Raw genomic sequence first — 19,023 nt, 5'->3', positions numbered from 1 at the left:
TAATAAACTACCATCACCAAATGGTCTCATTATATAATAACTTTAGTTTACCATAGCTCTCTGAGGATCTGAGCAGACTGAACAATGACATTTTCTGATATATTATCAGAAGAAAAGAAACTATCTACAGTTTTCATGCAGAATAATGAAAGAAATGGGCCATAGGTAGATCCAAAAAGAAGTATTGCAGAAAATAGTGGTATATATAAGATATTAATGCAGCAGATTTCTTTCAGGATTGGAGTAGACAATATTCTTCACCCTGAATAGCCACTCATTCCACTAGGCAACAAGGAAAAAGGCAAGGGTATTTTCAAACCTCAGGTATCCGGTAAGCTCATACAAGCAGATAGGAAAACACATATTATCATTCTGAATTGAGTTTTGCTTCTTTTTAAAGAAAACATCACCATACAAAGCTAAATGCTGTGAGACACATCAAAGTTTTGCTAAGACAACTGATAAGGTATGGCTGATGAGGCTTTGGTAGTTAGAAAGACAGTCTCTGAAAGACAGGCTTATAATGGGATTGAATACAAGAAAAAAAAATAGTAACAAACAATTTCACAATGGAAAAAGCTGTCCTAAGAACAAAAGAGAACATTTCATCAGCACACAATACAATGTGCTAAAAGAGGTGCAACCAGGAAGAAGACAGGTATGACAAAGATAAGGGTGTACTGGATTTGGCATCACCCACGTTCAGAGCAATAAAAAAGGGATGTGGGAGGACCAGATGCATTAAGGTTTGTAATACATGTTGATTGTCCAGCACCAGAGAAGACAGTCACAAAGAGCACAAAGCAAACCACTTTTACAAGCATGCTACACAGGAAAATAGGAAAGTAAAGAGCATACAATTTTGCAAAAGCTCCTTGCAGAGGAATTTAGCAATAGTATAACGTTCCTTTATAGCTACCGTACAGGATCAAGAAAGGAGCAGTAGTAATGAAGTATTTATATACAAATCTGACCACAAGAGAAAAAGAATATACAATTGATATTATATACAATAATATTGATATCTTTTGCATTATTAGAACTATATGAAGTGAGTATTAGAAAGTAGATAAAGCAAAATGTGAAAATCTAGATTTTTAATAAATACATGTGCAAAACCAATACTGGGACTGAGGGTTGTAAAATCATTGCACCTTATTTAAAAAAAAAATAGGAAAGACTATTTTAATCTTACAAAATATTTCAGAGCAGAGAAAATAAAGTTTGTAGTGATGCCTACAGGCAAATCATATGATCAAGGTGTATGTGCATGCAGTTCCAGGGCTATGGGCACTGCTACTACTGCCATTAGCAATAATACCTAAAGGAAAGGAAAAAGCCCTTTGGGTTATGGCATACATTAATATAATGAAAAAGGTGGTGAACCCACTGCAATGTATTGCCTCAATTACTGCACTGGAAACAGGGGAGACTGTTCTGATACAGTGCATTAGCTTTTAAGACCTAAAAAGAACAGTAAGGTGGAATGCTAAAATTTACCTGCTACAGATGATGTAATTTTTTTGCTCTCTAGGTCTCATAGATTCCATGTACTATGTGTTCTACCTGGATACCAGGAGTTCAGGCCAGGCAGAGTGTAGCAACCCACTTTTCAGCTCTTTGGAAGATGGCAGTTCAAGAAAATGCTTTTTAACATGACTGTTGCACATGAGACTTTCAAGGAAGGTGCAATGATATACTAGAAGGACTGTTTGGAATTAGCTATTATTGATACCACACTGAAACAACAACAACAACAACAAAAGATTATGGCAAAATCCTAATGTCACAGGCAAAAGATACAAGGAGGTGCAATCTAAAATTCAATTACACTTGATGGAAAATTGGTGTTAATCATTTTGGTTATGTCTAGGAATAGAGATGTATCTAACTCTCCAGAGTTAGTGCTTAAAGCAAGTACAAATCTTTTCTTCTTACAAGAGCTGAAGAACATGGTGATGGCTAAGACTGCCAGAAATCTAGATCAATTGGAGAGGGAAGGATGAAAATGGTATTGGGATCACAGTCTGAATGATTTGACAGATTATGTTTTCCATAACATGAAAGATTTAGTCATTTACTTGTTCTACTGCAGTGTCTTAGCTTATTCAAGGAAATACACTGTAGGCCAATACATAAGAAGGAAAAGAGCAGCCCTTCATTAATGTAAAATTGTGTAGTAGACTAGTAGTTACTTGTGGATACTATGCTTTTTCTTTTTTCATCAGACGTGGGTACACAGGAACAGTAGAAACTAAACACAGTCAGTTCAGATTCAGCAAAAATCTGATGAACCTTTGGCTATTTCAGTGCTGACTCTAGAACACAATATAAAAAAATCCCTAAATGTACTACTTGGAGGCGGCATATAATCATTAAAAAAAAATAGGTTTTGCAGCTTTTTTGTACTATACAGAATCTGGTCCAACCTGGTTCAAGCAAGGCCACCTAGGGCCAGTTGCCCAGGACCGTGTCCAGGCAGCTTTTGAACATCTCCAAGGAGGGAGACTCCACAACCTCCCTGAGCAACCTGTGTCAGCGCTCATTCACCCTCACAGTAAAAAAGTGTTTCCTGATGTTCAGAGGGAACCTCCTGAGTTTCAGTTTCTGCCCCACTGCCTCTTCTGCTGTCACTGGGCACCACCAAAAAGAGCCTGGCTCCGTCCTTTTTGCACCCCGTCTTCAGGTGTTTATATACACTGATAAGATCCGCCGCTGAGCCTTCTCTTCCCCAGGCTGAACAGTCACAGCTTTCTCAGCCTTTCTTCATAGAAGAGATGCACCAGACCCTTCATCACCTTCATGGCCCTTTATTGAACTCTACCCAGTAAGTCCATGTCTGTCTTGTACTGGGGAGCCCAGAACTGGAGACAGCTCTCTGGGTGTGGCCTCACCAGTATGAAGCAAAGGATAAGGATCACCTCCCTCAACCTGAGGGCAACACTCCTCCTAATGCAGCCCAGGATACCCTTAGTCCTCTTTGCAGCAAGGGCACGTTGCAGGCTCCTGTTCAACTTGGTGTCCACCAAGACCACCAGGTCCTTTTCTGCCAAGCTGCCTTCCAGCTGGGTGGCCCCCGCACGTACTGCTGCCTGGGGTTATTCTTACCCAGGTGCAGGAGTTTCCACTTCCCCTTATTGAACTTCATGAGGTTCCTGTCAGTCCATTTCTGATATTTAATACCACAAAACAAGGTATAAACCAAATGGAAGACCTGGTACATGTTTGCAGGAAGGAAATATCTTGTGTTAGGAAAAAAAAGGCTTTCAGAAATATATTTGTAGTCACTATATGAAAACAATATAACAAATCTTTTAAAAGAAACAACCTTAACATAGCTGATGATGAAGTAAGTTTTCATTAGGGACGAAAATAGCCTAACCTTTGAACTATGGGGCAAAAGGTAGAAGAGATAAAGCAGTGAATTTTTAGAAGAAAGCACCCAGAGCTTTTGAAAACAGTTCATGATGGATGTCTTGATATGACAGTATACTCTTGTCTATTTTTTCATACTTTTAACCACATGCCAGTATAAAAAAAAAGAAATGGCCTCAGGAATATTGGAAAAAGGAGTGCAGTGGTAATTTCCATGTGCCTAATAGAAATTGGCAAGTGATATATTGGAATACTAAGTAAGCCAGCACCTACTTAGCAACATGCTAATCAGAACTGTGGTGAGTCACATCAAGGACATATTCACTAGATGTGGTATTTGTGACAAACTATTTCCCAAAATAGACCTTGCTTCTATAGGTCTTCAGCTGTGCGCATTTTAATGAGCTAAAGCCTCAAATAAATAATGATTCTGTAACAGTCTGTTGTGGTCTGAGCTTTAAATCAGGAACCCAGAGGTAAATCAGAGGTGAGAACTACATTGGAGCCATGTAAAGTGTACCATGGTCGGTGGCAGTTCAATAGGATCATTGAATAAATGGAATAACACTAGTCATACAAAATAAAAATATGACTGAACCGTAACTTAGGCAAAATTACAAATATTTAGGTGTACTTACAATATTAGGAAAAAGCTTAATGGTGAAACTACTGCTTGTTATGCTGACCCAGCAAATAAGGAAAATGTAACTGCAATAAGCTGCTCAGAAGCTACACACCAGGGAGAGGATGCGGCGCAGTTACAGCCTCTTCAGACATAGTCCTCAGACATCCCGCTGGCTGCAGCAAGAGGTACAAGAAGTAAGAAAGTGAACCTCACCCCTGAGAGTGAAGATACTAACATATCCTAATGCTTCTACTACACGTGATTATTAATTTTGGCATCTACACTATTTGCTTATACGTAGGCAGACAGAGTCAGGTCAGACAACTGCTGCTTTAAGAGACGTAATGGACGTTAGTCTGACACCGGTTCCCAGCTGATGTACACCTACCAGACTAACTTCCCGAGCCTACCACGTGCATTCAGACAGCAGAGTGGGCATGTGTGAAAAACCCTGTTTAGTTTACTGTGGAAGAGTAGGGATAAACACATTTAAATAATGAATTTTAAAAGTTCTGACTCATGACTTTTAAACACCCGTGAATACTAAAGCTAATACTTATTGGGCAGTTCCTTGATCAAGCTGCTTTTTGAGCCAGGTTAGATTTGCTTAGATTTCAGTAGCAAGAAAGCAGTCAGTCCCTGAACAGTTGGTATTTCCTGCCTTTCCTGGGGAGTAAGAACGATGCTCAGCAGGCTTTTGCCAGCTAACCGCATACTAGGCTGCTTTCTGTGGCCTGAGGCTCATTATTTTCCATCTTTTCTGTCCTCCTCTCGTTTTATTACATCCTAGTGAATTTAATCAGAGAAAACAATATACTGCACTTGTTCTGTGCAGGTTTGAGTTTGAACAATACGGTAAAATGTGGATAATTTTATAATTCCTGTATTATTATAGACCTGGTGAGAAACAAACCTTCAGACTTCCAGTAAGTCTTTCTCTATTGTAAGCCAGAGGGAATTGGTATAATTTGGGAAGACATTCTGTGGTTTCTTGAAACACAAAATGTTTATTTAATTAGTTACCAGGGAGAATATGATTCTTTCAAAGAAAGGTACATTGTGTTTTACACCATTTGTAATAGCACGGCTACCTTTCTATCTGAGGTCCTGTATGCTATAGAGGGACTTTAAATACATTTTTGGCTTTACTGGCAAAGATAGGGATTATTTTGCTCCAGGTCATTCAATAAAGATTACACTCCTACATATTGTTCTGTGTCAAAGTTGTATGTCAGCCTGCTTCACAACAGATGGCTGCATTTCAGTAGTTTTATATAGAAGATGTATACGGAAGGTTGAAATAAAACATTCATTGTAATCCAACTTCTTCCAGTTGCTTGTATATTTTAGTTATAACCATCAAGCTTGATGTCATGCAGGAGAACTTTTAAATTACAACTTTGTAAATTTGTTTCTATTAGCCCTGGGTCAAGATTTATTTGGAATGGTTGTTGTAGAGAGAATGTAAATCAAGTATATTTCATGTTGTAACGTATCAGACATTGTTTTAGGACACATTCCAGCCTGTAAGATACAAGAAGAAATAAGATACTTTAATATACGGCCTTTCTGTTTTAAAGGGAAAAAGCACACATAATTCGGAGAAGGGAGCCTTAACCTCTGCTTCCAAGCTTTGAGTGAGTGATTTCTCATTGTAGACTGAATAAAACTGTATGTTTGGGTTAATGCCCAGGTTATAGCAACGCTGTTTAATTTAGGCCTGATTACTTTGTATAAACTTGCATGCCTTACTAATCACCAACCTCTGAAGGAGGAACTGAAAAAAGAGACTTCAAGGACTGGTAAAGGAAAACATCTCGCTACAAGGAAGATAAGGATAGAAGAATGTCACTGGTTTGAAGCCGGTAAAACCCACAGTAACGGGGATGAAGGTAAAGGCAGCAGGGGCCTCAACTGAGGGTCTATGCACTTGCCCCCCACCCGCCAAGAGCATGCGCGACTTACATAGCGAGCGAGGCTAATTTAAATATAACCCACCAGTAGCAACAGATACAGTAACCACTCACCAGTGAATGTAAATTTGGGCGGCTTTTCCACTATTTTTACTAAACATGTAACAAGATAAAGAGGCTGTAGTTCCTCTGTGTGGTGTGCCAGCTTTGTGGAACTACCACCTAGCACCCATCTTTGCACAAACATGAATGAAGTATCTCATCTCTGTGTGTGAGATTGGCCTATTGCACACCGGGAACTGGACCCCGCTTGTGGAACATCATGATAGCTTTTTTTTTTCCAGAGTTTTTTTCTCCCCATCTTGCAAGGCTCTAAGATACATTGCAAAACTTTTTTTTTCATGAAATACAAAAGTAAATGTGTAATTATTCGATTTACAGAGGTAAGAATATTTTCAGTGGTCCTTCAACTGTACCTTATCACTTAAAGTTCCTTATCGGCCTTTCCAGTAAATGTTGGTTTAAAACCAACAGAGAGAGAGAAGAAAATGTTACTTTAGCACTATGATTGTGGTTCAGTGATTTAGTAATTTTCCTCTGCTTTGCCCTTGTGCTCTGTTACAGAGGAGAATAGTTGGTCTTGCTTCCTTTGGGCTTTTGTCACCAAAGATTCATTGATGAAACACCTAAGGTCTAATGAGGAAGCTATGTAAAGCCTCAAAGCTAAAGATCAAAGTGAATAATGATCTAATATACCAAGTGTATCCACTGAACAAAATAGGAAAATAGGCTTGAGCAAGGGCTCTTAAACTTTGCTTCTCTTTCTTGTAAAATAGTCTGCTACTGAATCACAAGCCACTTACAGCAGCCCGTCGGTGTAATTCATCGTAAATAAGATTTTCTAGCTGGTATTTATGCAGTGAAAGCATAAATTGTATTACTAGAGGTGTAAGTACAAAATTTTGGCTAGAGTACCGCTGTTTGGGGGAGAAAAAGAAGTTAAAATCGGGGTTTTATTCCTCCTTTAGAAACAAATCTTGCCTTTTTTCGTTCCCCCTCCCCTGGAGACTTGAAGGGGGGTTCAGGGCGCTGCCCTGGCTCCCCTGAGCCCCTCTCGCACGCCCCATCGCCTCGGGGCCCGCCGAGCGGCTCCCTTCTCCCCTCGCCTCGCTACAGCTCTCCGTTCAGGGCACTCCCGCAGGCCGAACGCCCGCAGAGAGGGTCCGCCGCGGGTTTTAACGGGAGATCACACTCCCGCAGCGCCTCGCAGCCGCCCCGGCCGCCCGTCTGCCGCCCGTCAGGGGCCGCTGTGGCAACCTCACCTGAGCGCCGCACCCGCCAGGCGCGAGCGCCACCCCCCACCGCGACGGCGGGGCCGGGAAGGACAAGAGCTGCCCCCAATCCGAAGCTGCGGCCCGTCCCTGACTGACAAGCCACAGCACCCAATAGGAGTCGTCAGTTGGGAAGGCGGGGCGACAGTGAAGGGGGCTCAGCGACCACCGCCCGTCGGGAGGAGCAGGGGGGCGGGGCAGTGGCTCGGGGCGGGGCTCGGCGGGCAGGGGGCGAGGCTTCTGGGCAGTTAGGGGCGTGGCCTCAGAGGGGGTATTTAGGGCAGGCGCGGGGCGCTCCCCCGCGCAGTCGGCGCAGTGCCGCTGGAGGTGTTTTCTGCGCCGGCTGCCGCACGGTCTCCCCTTTTCTTCCACGCGCGCGTGTGCTGAGGCCGAGGGGGCCCGTCCCGCGTGGGTCAGCGTCTCCCCGGGCCGCGTCTCGCCCTCCTTCCCTCTCCCACAGCCACCCGTGCGCCTCCGCAGCGGGATTTCTCCGCGCCCCTCGCCCGCTGAGGGGGGGCGTCCCCCCCCCCCGGCCCGCGCCCCTGCCCTCCCCGCTCCCGGCCGGGGGCTTGCGGCGCGTCCCTCTGGATGCGTCCCCGCAGCCTCGGGCGGGAGGCGGCCGGGGAGAAGCGTTGCCTCCGAGGATTTACCGCCGCCTGGGACTCGGACCCGCTTCCCTGCGGGGGCAGCCGGCGCCCCGGCTCCGTTGCCGCGCCGGGCCGCCGCCGCCATGGACGAGAAGTACCTGCCCGAGCTGATGGCGGAGAAGGACTCGCTGGACCCGTCCTTCACCCACGCCCTGCGGCTGGTCAACCAAGGTGAGGGCCGGCGGAGCGGGGCCGCTTCGTCCCGCCGTGGGGATGAGCCGGAGGTGCCGGCCGCCGAGGATGCTCAGTGAGGGGTTTAACTTTTCTTGGCGTGTTTGGGGTTTTTTGTTGGTGTGTTCAGCGGCTCCCGCCCCCCTCGCCAGGCGCCGGGGGGCCGCCCCGGCGGGCAGAGCTTTAGCCGTGGCGGAGGCGCGATCGTTCGCGGCTTGGGTATGAGCACCCTTCCCAGCCAAGCGGTTTGGGCTTCAGGTCGACTAAAACCCTCACAGGTTTTCCCGTTGTACCCTGTTCTAACGTGTGTCTGAAGAGTCAGTAGCTTATTGTGTTTACATGCGTGTGAGCCTTCCCAGAAAGGAGCCTCGCACCCATGTCATTTCCCAGGAACTTATAGCTCTGTAGCTAAAATACTAAGGAACCAACAATACATTTGGGTGACTCTTTTAAAAACCCAGAAGTATCTTTTCTTTTGCAGTTACATAACTCCGAATATTAAATGATGCCTACCCCTTCCCGTGTCAGATACACTTTAAAGCGCTAGCTCTCTGTTTCAATAATACTCCGCTGAATAGAAAAGCAATTCTGTGAGACTTATGATTACGGTTTCACGTAAATTTGGACATACAGGTGACTTTGAAGTACAGCTCTGTAGAGACACGCAGTTGGTACGGTGCTTGGGATGGCAAGTGGAGTAAGTTAAGAACTGATCTTCTAATATAATTTATTAACAGCCTTTGGCTTCAGTCGAAGTGATTACAAAGCCGTGCTAGTGTGCTTCCTATAACAGGACTAGGGCTAAATCAATGTGGCTCCTATCAGGGCGTTGTTGTAGGTTTTGATGGGTAATGGAGGGTGAATGCCCATCTAAATCAGAAGCAGAATCAGCTATTGTCTGAAATATTCCGGAGTTGGGAGCGGCTGTCACAGGTTCAGCTGTGGACTGCATATGCCATGTGATATATAGATGCCTGTCCTTGGATAGTTGGTATCTTGCATATTTCTCCTAATTTTGAATTTCTAAAAAATGCCACTGTTGATGGTGGGAGGAGAGTTATGGTTATAGGTATTTGTATTGTTTGCTGTAAATAAACTTCTTAATTTAGCTTGATGGCTGCGAGTTTAAGGATGCAAATTAGTGAAGTTCCTTTACAGATGGTGAAGCAAGGATCCTATTTCATATGTAAATTATTTTAGGAAGTTACAGAAGTATGTGATTTACTATTTTACAAACAGCGTTTATGGAGGTAGACATGGTTGGTGTTATCAAGATTGTGACTTTTTGGGGACTATGATAGTTTTTGGGGGTTCTCATTGAAATGAGAAATTGGAGGACAGAAACTTCTGGCTGCTTTTGTCATGTAATACATGGTATCTGCATGCATACTTTCAGCTCCAAAAATAAATGATATGGTCAGTGAAAAAAATAATATAGATAGACATGGATCCAACCTCTTTATTCCAGCAAGTCCCCAGATTTTTTTTCCTGCTTTGAAAGTGAAGCCTTGTGTTAAATCTGAAGTATTTCACATGTTCGAGACAGGTAAAAAAAAAGATTAAGCATGGTGACACTCAGCTGGCTAACTGTAGTTTAAAATGCAAATTTGTGTAATGTCTGTGTAAAATAGATATTCCAGGCAGCTGTAGTCACCAAAGAATGAAATAAGGTAGAGACTGTATAACAGAAGTGCGAAATGGGAGAAATGTTTTACAAACCCATCTTGTCATGACACTGACTTTATCAGTGACTGGGTTTTTTCTTCTCAATTGTAACAATTCTGTGCAGTTAAATGAAGGCAACTATTAGTGGAAATGTGTGTGCAGTGCTTGTGGCTTGTACTTTGTACGTCAGGTCCACTGAGTTCTTTCTACGATAGTTCAGTGAGCAGGCAGATGAAGCGGCTTGTCTAATTTTTTTTAACCTGGGTTTGTTTAGCTTTTCAGCTTAATGAAACATGTTTCTTAGTTTGGCTTCTTCCAGGTATGTGTGAGAATGTCTTAGCAAAGGTTTTAAATGCTTAAAATAACCAGCTTAATTGTGTAATAGCATTGCTTAATTGTGTAATAGCATTTTGATATCTAATAGTATTATATTTACTATCTGTATTTACTTAAACTGAAATACTGTGGATCAGCCAACCTTCTTCAGAAACTCGAGATTGATTTGTAAGGATTGTATGGCTGAACTAGCAAATCCTTCCGAGGTGCTAAAGAAATTGAAGTGTGTGTACTGCTTAGACAGGAGCCAAATTGCTAACAAATTTCTAACCATGTTGAAATTTGGTTTCTAGGGAAAAGTCCTGTGTCTAGACTTCCAAAATCTGTTAATTATAGTTCTCAAATGGAAGTGGACACATTTTCATATTATGCTTATAATTACAAATTATAATTTGGGTACAGAGAAATGACATACTTTTAAATAATACAGGAAAAAAGTGGAGCTTGGCATGCTTTGAGTTCCAGGGTAGCCTTTGGGTTGAAAAGAACCATGTGGAGATAACTAGGATGCTGCAAGAATACTTTCCTGAGCAGTATTATTAATCTGTATTTCAGAATTAAGCAATGACAGCATCTCCTCTTGCCCTAATAAAACCTTGTTTTGAGCATCTTGAAAGCCTTAAAATAAAAGATCAGTATCCTTAATTGTTCCTGCGTAGTACACAAGTGCTGATTTTTTGTGTTGAAAACTCTGCTCAAGTATTTGTGTCCCAAAGAGACAAGTCAAATATAAGATACGTTGCTTTAAATTTTGCTTTGAACAGTCATTGAAACATTCAGCTGCTGCTTAAATTTTAGGACAGTAGGAATCTTTTGCAGGAGACTAGACTATATCCTTTGCTCTAATTAAGATGACTTGCTTGTGTACTTGGTCATTAAGCCTTCCTAAAAAGGGGATATTCTTACCTTTAAACATGTTATAGATTGGAAGTAGGCTTATTTTGCATGTGTAGTAAGGTGACTGTGCTAATAGGATTAATTTGCAGCTGGTACTAGACAAAGGGAACTGGAACATTATTGTCATCTTATAACAAGTTTGTAATTGAAGAACCTTGGGAATGATGAGGCTCTATGAAAATACACATGTACTAAACTCTTGTTTTTGTATTTTTCCTATTTAAAGCTCACAGGTGCTCATCTTTATGCAAAATCTGCACAAGTTTTGTATGTGAAAGTGATGCTTGTTCTGAAATCCAGCTAGTTCTTTGTGTTTATCATTGCAAAGCACTGAGCAGCTTTACTTCACCTTTTTTTGAGACCTTTGTTTTTGAAGGCTGACTTGGGTTTGCATGTTGGTAAATGTGCAAGTGTAATGTTGATTGCCATGACTTAATGGGTGATGCTGTAAAAATACTGGAAGATCTGTAAGGGAAGAGTTATTTTTTACTTATCTTCTTTCACATCTCTGCATAATATTGATTCTTGACAAGTATTTTGTGAATGGTGGCTAAAGTATGTGAAATTGAAGATGGAAGAAGCTAACTGTAAATAAAACATGTTGATACCAGACATGTTTTATAACAGAGACATTCAAATAGGTAACTGGCACTTGTTTGGTTTGTATAGGTGGACAGGACCCTGTAATCCAAGTTAGGGCAGCTGAAATCCTCTGGGAATGGGTCCTGGTGCCATTGCTGAAAGACAGCTTTTACTTCTCTGTACACTGTACCTGTGGAATTCTTCTTTACAAGCTCATTTTGGCTACTGGTAATGATTTGTGGTCTTAAATTGGTGAGGCTACCTTTATTGTCAACAAGATGATGTACAGGAATAACAAGCCTTCCTATCAGTAGATGGCTGTATGTGCCAGCTGCGTGTTGAATGACTTTACTGAGTCATGTCTAATAGAGATCAGCAGAGGCTTTGCTGGTTCCTGTGTCAAATTTTAGGAGTAGAAGTCCGATAAAGAGACCAGTACCTCCCTAAATATAGGGAGAATGGAGTGTGAGGAAAAGTGTACTGATTTTCTGCGTTGTGGACAATATTAACTGATTTTTTAGCAGGTAAGGGATAGCTTTGTAAAAACATCTGAAGTAGGTCCTTATAAATTAAGGTTTCATACTTGTTATTGATTTTGAATAAATATGTCTTGAGATGCAAGGACTTCTAGGTGGTTAGCAAGGATTTCCTTTAATTTTTCACAAATAGAATTCTAATTTTTCACAATTCTAAAGGACTTATTTGATTATGTATAGTGATGTGACATAGATATCTTGTAGATAGAAATAATCAGTTTGCTACCGAGTCATTCGCTGTCCTCTGAGGACGAGAGTCTCATGGCATGGAACAGACACGCGTGGTGCTGTTCGTTCCTATCCCCTGATGGTGTAAAATATGCTCCGTTGCTGTTTAACCTCAGACTGTCCTTTATTTCTCATTGTAGTCTCAATCAAGTGTCCTGCTCCTAGAGGCTGGCAAAACATTTTATGAAGGTTGTAGGCATTTTGTAAAGCAAATACAGCTGAAGAAAGCTGACTGGGTTTTAGGATTACTTGGAGCACCCTATTAATTTGAATAAAATAGTACGTTTTGTAATATGCCCTTCAGAAAAAGATTTTTTTTTTCCAGACAGCAAGTCACTTTTCTTTCTAGTTAACCTCTATGAAAGACAGAAATTCTCTTGTCTTCTAGTAATAAGACTTCAAAACAAGTCTGTGAAAATGTGCAGGTAGAATTATTTATTTGTTGGGCTCAATGCAATGAGAAATTTAGGTGATGGTAATACGGAATGGATATGGTGTGATGGTAGCACCATAAAACCAGGGAAGGCTGACTTAGGTTCTATTTCTAGCTTTTTGAAACAGGATGAAAAGCTGTAAGACTTGGAGTGACGAAGGGGTATTTCAGATTGTCCCAGCCTTCGTTGTTCAGTAACGCTTCAGAACAGCAGAACAACCGTTTTTGTAACGGTTGGCTCTGGTTTTACTGCAGAGAAGCTGTATTGGGAAAGTCATAGGCCTTCTCAACAATGAGATTCCAGTCTTGGTCTCTTCAGGCTGGAGAAGTGATTTATCAGGTGTCCCAGTTGTGTGAAGAGGGCTGCTGTGGAATGCAGCTGAAGATAATCATACGAACCTCACCCCAGGCTCACGGGCTCGGAGGGTGACTCCAGCCTGCAGCCGCTCACCGGTGACCCCAGTTAGTCTAAAGCTGACTTCTGATTCACTTGCAGACTTACTTTGGCGGTCAATGAGAGAGATCGAATGTAAAGGTTTCAAATTTAAACCGACATGGTTTGTCACTTTCGATCCTTTTCGACACCAGCCATGCAAATTAAAACTGTAACCTCCTGAGTACTTATTTACTGGAGAAATGAGAAGGAGGGTCACAGCACTGAATGGCGGTTCTGGCCTGTGGCTTGTCTGGCTTAACTTGCATGCACTTAAATTCCATGTATGTGACCTTTCTGCCCTCTGAGTTCTGCCCCCCCAACTTCCAAGTGTAATTAGAAGACAAAAGAATTTAGGATGCGCTTTGCTTTGAAATAATTGGGTATCAAAGTTCAGAGTTGAGTAGCCTCTGTGAAGTATTCAGTGTGGTACTGCATGACTTGTTAATTAGTATTTAGCAGTTTCAGTAGAAAGCATGTTTAAACGGATTAACTGGTAACTGACACACCTAATATTTTATGGTGAATTAACTGACTGTTCTTAGTTGAGCTCTGCAGGAATCTTGCAAGCTTAATGTTTACATTATTAATACCATTTTTCAAATAATAAATGAAGGGCAGGATGTTTATACTGGGTGAAGTGGAGTATTTTGATAAAGTGGGGCTATCGACCCCTGAGACCTGGCCAGGCAAGTCTCGCCTGCGCAATGGGAGCTGCGTGGTAGGGCAGGCAGTGGTTCTGGGAATGACTTAAGAGCCATATATTGCTATTTGGTGTGAGTTCCAAGTGCATCACTAGCTAGGAAATTAATCTTTATGGCCTTAAGCTAAGGCCATAAGGGCATACAGACTAGGGAATTTAATTTTCTTGTGACATTCTAGGTACGGAAGTCCGTGTGTCTTAATCTTCAAGAAGATCATGGAAAAAAACAGTGCTTTGCACATTTGAGAAGGTTTGTAGGCTTCTTGTTAGTCTGGTTTGAAAATGATCATTAAACATGTGGCTTGAGTGCCTCAATAGCTTCGTGGAGATAAAGGTGCTAAGAGGCCCTTTAAACTGATGATGAAATGTCTGGCCAAAAAAGTGCAAAATGAAAAAATAAATCACAGTGCTTTAGCAATAGATGATTAACTCTAAATCAAATACAAGAACTGGTAGATTTTGCATCTCTTGAGAACTTTGATTCCAAATGAGATGCATTGCTGGACACTTGATCTCAACTAAATTGTTAGGCTCTTTACTGAACTGTCAATGACTTGGGATATACAGTAGGTGTAGACTGGCTATTTATGACAAGGAGCAAATTTAAGAGTAGCAATTCCACCTGGAGAGGTGGAATGAAGCAACTTTTTTTTGTTAAGCTGGGAAAGCTGTCTTTTTGAGTGTCTCAACAGCTGAGCAGTGACTGTTTTACTCTGTGCATTTATCCCATCTTAAAATATTCCTTTGCTAGAACTCAACTTTGTCATATTTATCACTTACTGTTCTTTTGTTTTGTGTTGTAGTCTTTCATGATTTTACTTCATTGTCAAGGTAAAATTAATAAGAAACTGTAAAGTTAGATGGTTTTCTTTCCTTCCTATTCTGCATTTCCAGTTGCTGTTTTGCTGGCTGCCTTCCATTTCTTATTTGACATGTTTATCAGGCTTTTGGCTTCAGCTAGCAGCTCAACAGGAGCAAAGTTGCAAGGCAGCAAACAAATGTCAGTTTAATTCTTGTAGTTGGTAAATCTTTCACTTTTTTGGCCTATATAGGTGTTCTTTTATAGGTCTTTATTTTCTAGGAAGAATTTCTTGACAAAGTAATTGGAAACCTAAAAGATTAGAAATCATTTCAGTAAACCTATTGTTCTTGCACTTAATCGAAAAGAAAATTTGTTACAACAACTCCTGCTGTATTGATCTTGGTATAATGTAGTGACAGTGAAAATCTGAAGTTGCAAATCCTTTGAGAATTTACTGATTTTCTTCAACTGTTAATCCATTTGGGTTGTATAAAAGGAATAGTCAGTAGGGGAAGATGCCTTTCCACGGACAAGATAAAGCATCTAGGAAGAAGTCAAAATTGCTTCTGTTGCTCTGACAGTGCTGCTGTGTTTACTGAATGCTTGGGGAGTAAATGCATCTGTAGTCTCTTACTGCCTCCGATTATCCAGCAACAGTCCTCTGGAAAGCAGACGTGTTTAAAAGAAAAAAAATTAGATGTTTTCAGCCAGTTTTTTCCTGCTGCTTTGAGATAATACTGATGTTTTTAAAAGATGTAGAAATGGAAGGACTGTGTTTAATGCAGCTGTTTTTCCTTTCACTTCCTTTTCTGTAATAAGGGACAGATGTTTTCGTTACTGGCTCCTTTTGATCTGTGTCCTCATTAACTAGAGGTGGTGGTGAAGCACCTGTCCTGATGCATCTCTGGTCAGCAGCCTGGTTTCTGCTCCCCCGTCTCCTTAATCCTCAGATACTGAGCATCTGCTCTTTTTCATGTTGTCTTTCTCCTGCTACCAAGCAGAAATGATGTGCTCCTTTGTATGCAGAATGGAGTGACACACTCCAGGGTAAACCAGAGAAGTAAAAAATCACCCTTTTCTCTACTGCCCAGCTCCAAAGGAATCTTAAATGATAGATTGCGCTCTTACAAAAGTGAAAAGCACTAAGGTCCACCATGTCTGCTTGGTTCCTTCATGGCTTTTTGTTATGCTTAACTACACCCTGTACTCCTCCCTGAGTTTGAAGGAAAACAGATTTTTTTCTATTCTAGACTTGCCCTTGCACAGTTTGAGTACAATGTTCTTGGTCCATTCGTACACTCATGGAAGCTCAGAAACCTGGTGTGTCAGGTTGACACAAGTGGTGTGTCACTTCATGAATTATCTGACTGTTTCATGACCACTTTGAGCCAGCCTTTTAAGACCAAGAAGCCCTAATTTCAAGGGAAAAAGGTATGTCACAATGGAGGTTTTTGCCTTCCTTACAGGATTTCTTCACAACTTTTTTAGTAGTGGAAGAGTTTCTCAAAGTGAAACAGTTTCTTACTAACGGTTTGACTCAGTTTCTTCATTTAAACCCTGTCTGTGTGTGGAGGAGCTAATCCGCTTCGCTTGTGGCTTCACAGCAGGTAGGTTGCAGTGATACCTTTAGCTCCAGGTAACTCTTGCTGCTTTTCTGAAGATGTCCTAGTGGTACCCTAGGCTGAGTAGACAGAGTCTGCAAGGTGAAATGTGGCACCTTAGTCCTAGATCTTGAGACTGGAAAGGACTACTGTAGTCCTTTTTGTCTTGTGTAATACAAATTGGTCTTAAAGATTCTTTTCACTTACCATATACCTGTGATCTTTTTATTATACCATGCATCCATGGTCTGGAAAAATGATTAGGTTTTTATTGGCCCACTGTATAAAAACATACAACAGATTTATTGTGTCTTTAAAGCTTACTGTATCTGTTCTTAAGACACTTTTGCTGCAGGCGCTTGAAGTCTTCACCAAAGCCTGTTAATACCATGTGAAACAAATGTCAAGAGTGACATAAGTGTAGCCATATAAAATGCTTGTGAGGGAATTAATGACCTTTTAAGATTTCTTCCAGCCTTATTTCCTGTGAATTTGGGGTTCTCAGGAAATTACGAAGTATTAATATGAGCACACTTTACAAAGAGCAAAAGTGTTCCACAAAGGGTTTTCTTCTAGGATACTTATAGAGCACCTTAAATATAGTGATGCTGAAATTTTGAAGACTTCTCTTGCCAGGAAGGTTTTTGGATGCTATCTCTGTGTCAGGAAACTCCACTGTATTAGCAGTAGGTCATGAAGTATTAGAGAATCATCATGCAGTTTTTAATTCTGTGGGGAGCTCTTTCTGAAGGACTTTATAGACCATTTTTTGGCATTAATGAAAATACAATGCAGCCTGTGTTTTCAGCATGACAGCACAGTCCCGTACCTGCAGTGCTGGCACGCAGCTGTTCCAGCCTTACTGGGGCTACCCAGGCAGGTGGGATTGTTGGGAAAGGGAAGGGGGGGTCACCCTTCCTAAGGAAAGCTGGGAGCCGCACATGAGTTCTGGGTGCCATCAGTGTTTGCTTGTCACTAACTCTTGTGGCCTGATGCATTCTGTCTGCAGTAAGGCTCTGGGGAGACCTTCTTGCAGCCTTCCAGTACTTCAAGGGGGCTTATAAGAAAGATGGGGACAGATGTTTTAGCAGAGCCTGTTACAGTAGGACAAGGGGTTATTGTTTTTTAACTAAAAAGAAGGTAGATTTAGACTAGATCTAAGGAAGAAACTTTTCACAATGAGGGTGGTGAAACACTGGCACAGATTGCCCAGAGAGGTTGTCGATGCCCCATCCCTGGCAACATTCCAGGTCAGGTTGGACGGGGCTCTGAGCAACCTGATCCATTTGAAGATGTCCAACACCCCTGCAAGGAGCAGGGACTAGATGACCTTTAAGGTCCCTTCCACCCCAAACTATGCTATGACTTTATGTTTATTAAAACGCAGGTCCCTCCTGAAAGCCAATATTTGGTTTACTGACACTTCAGTGCTTAGAGAACCATTTTTTCGCACAGCTTCACTATGTCAATATAAAAAGTTGATGCTCAAGGTACAAAGGCTTTAATTAGTAAATGGCCTGTTTGAAATTAGCATTGGTCACATCTTTCTGCTCTGCCATCTTATAGGTATTTGTCTTTATTGCTCATACCTTGATCACAAGCTTAGGCTCAAATATAGGCTGAATGTTGTGGTTGTAATAGAACTACCTTATCTCTGATACAGGGTTTCAAACACAATTGGCATGTGGATGGGAGCTGAAATAGCTTTGGCCTGTGCTGTTCTCTTGACGTATGCTTTAACTAGTAAGACTGCTGTCAGTCCAATTTGATAAGTGTTGAATGCAGTTTTAAAAGAAATACTTTCCTAGACATTTAAACTCAAAGCTCTTAGAATACATTGTTATCAGCTGATTAAATGGAGAGTGCAGGGAAACTACCATAATGTCATTTATAAATCATTTGTTCAGAGATGCACGTACAGAATTTACAATTCTCCTGAAATAATAGGCCTGGTTTGGAACACTAAGTAATAGTTCATATAGTTCAGTATAAGGTTAATTAAAAAATGCTGATGTGTATTTCATTATCACATAAGTGGCAAGTAGCAGGCTGAGAGATCAGATCTGTGAAGAGCTCTAAACAAATTATCCTTTTTAACTTCATGCCCTGATGGAGGAAAATGGATGTGATTTGCTTTCTTAACCAGTAGATCATAGTTTATTTAGACTTCTACGATATACATACCATTATGCTAACATAATGTATTTTCTGCCTCTGAGTAGCTTGTAGGTCCTCGAGGACCTATTTTTGTCAATGTGATCAAAGCAATGACCAAAGCTTTCAATGACTGGTTGTCCAAGATAGAAGGCTACCTGTTATCATGGCTTGCATGAAGGTCATGTTGACAAGTTAGTGACAGTAGGCACTAACTAAAGTACTCTGGACAGTTGCATCCAGAGGGTAGTGGTCAATGGTTCAATGTCCAGATGGAGACCGATGATGAGTGGTGTTCCTCAGGGGTCTATACTGGGACCAGTACTCTTTAATAATCTTCATCAATGATATAGACAGTGGGATTGAGTGCACCCGCAGCAAGTTTGCAAATGACACCAAGCTGAGTGGTGCGGTTGGCACGCCTGAGGAACAGGATGCCATCCAGAGGGACTTGGACAAGCTTGAGGCATGGGCCCATGTGAACCTCAGGCAAGGCCAAGTGCGGGGTCCTGTGTCGGAGCAGCCCCCAGTATCAGTACAGGCTGGGGGATGAAGGGATTGAGAGCAGCCCTGCCAACAAGGACTTGGGGG

General features: G+C 41.7%; 1 protein-coding gene across 1 annotated transcript in view; it reads left to right on the top strand.

The window, feature by feature from the left end:
* Positions 1-7,866: 7,866 nt before the first annotated feature.
* KHDRBS3 (KH RNA binding domain containing, signal transduction associated 3) overlaps positions 7,867-19,023 on the top strand; it is a gene marked incomplete at its 3' end in the record, with an annotated part of 98,470 nt that continues 87,313 nt past the window's right edge. Inside the window, exon 1 of the mRNA XM_082014971.1 lies at positions 7,867-8,062. Within this exon, the coding sequence (XP_081871097.1) occupies positions 7,975-8,062 (88 nt within the window). The 5' untranslated portion in view covers positions 7,867-7,974. The remainder of the gene's footprint in view (positions 8,063-19,023) is intronic.

Source organism: Phaethon aethereus (genome assembly GCF_964289735.1).
Source record: "Phaethon aethereus genome assembly, chromosome: 2".
NCBI classification, from domain to species: Eukaryota; Metazoa; Chordata; class Aves; order Phaethontiformes; family Phaethontidae; genus Phaethon; species Phaethon aethereus.
Note: the sequence above shows the minus strand (reverse complement) of the source record. Positions and strands in the feature narration are given on the sequence as shown.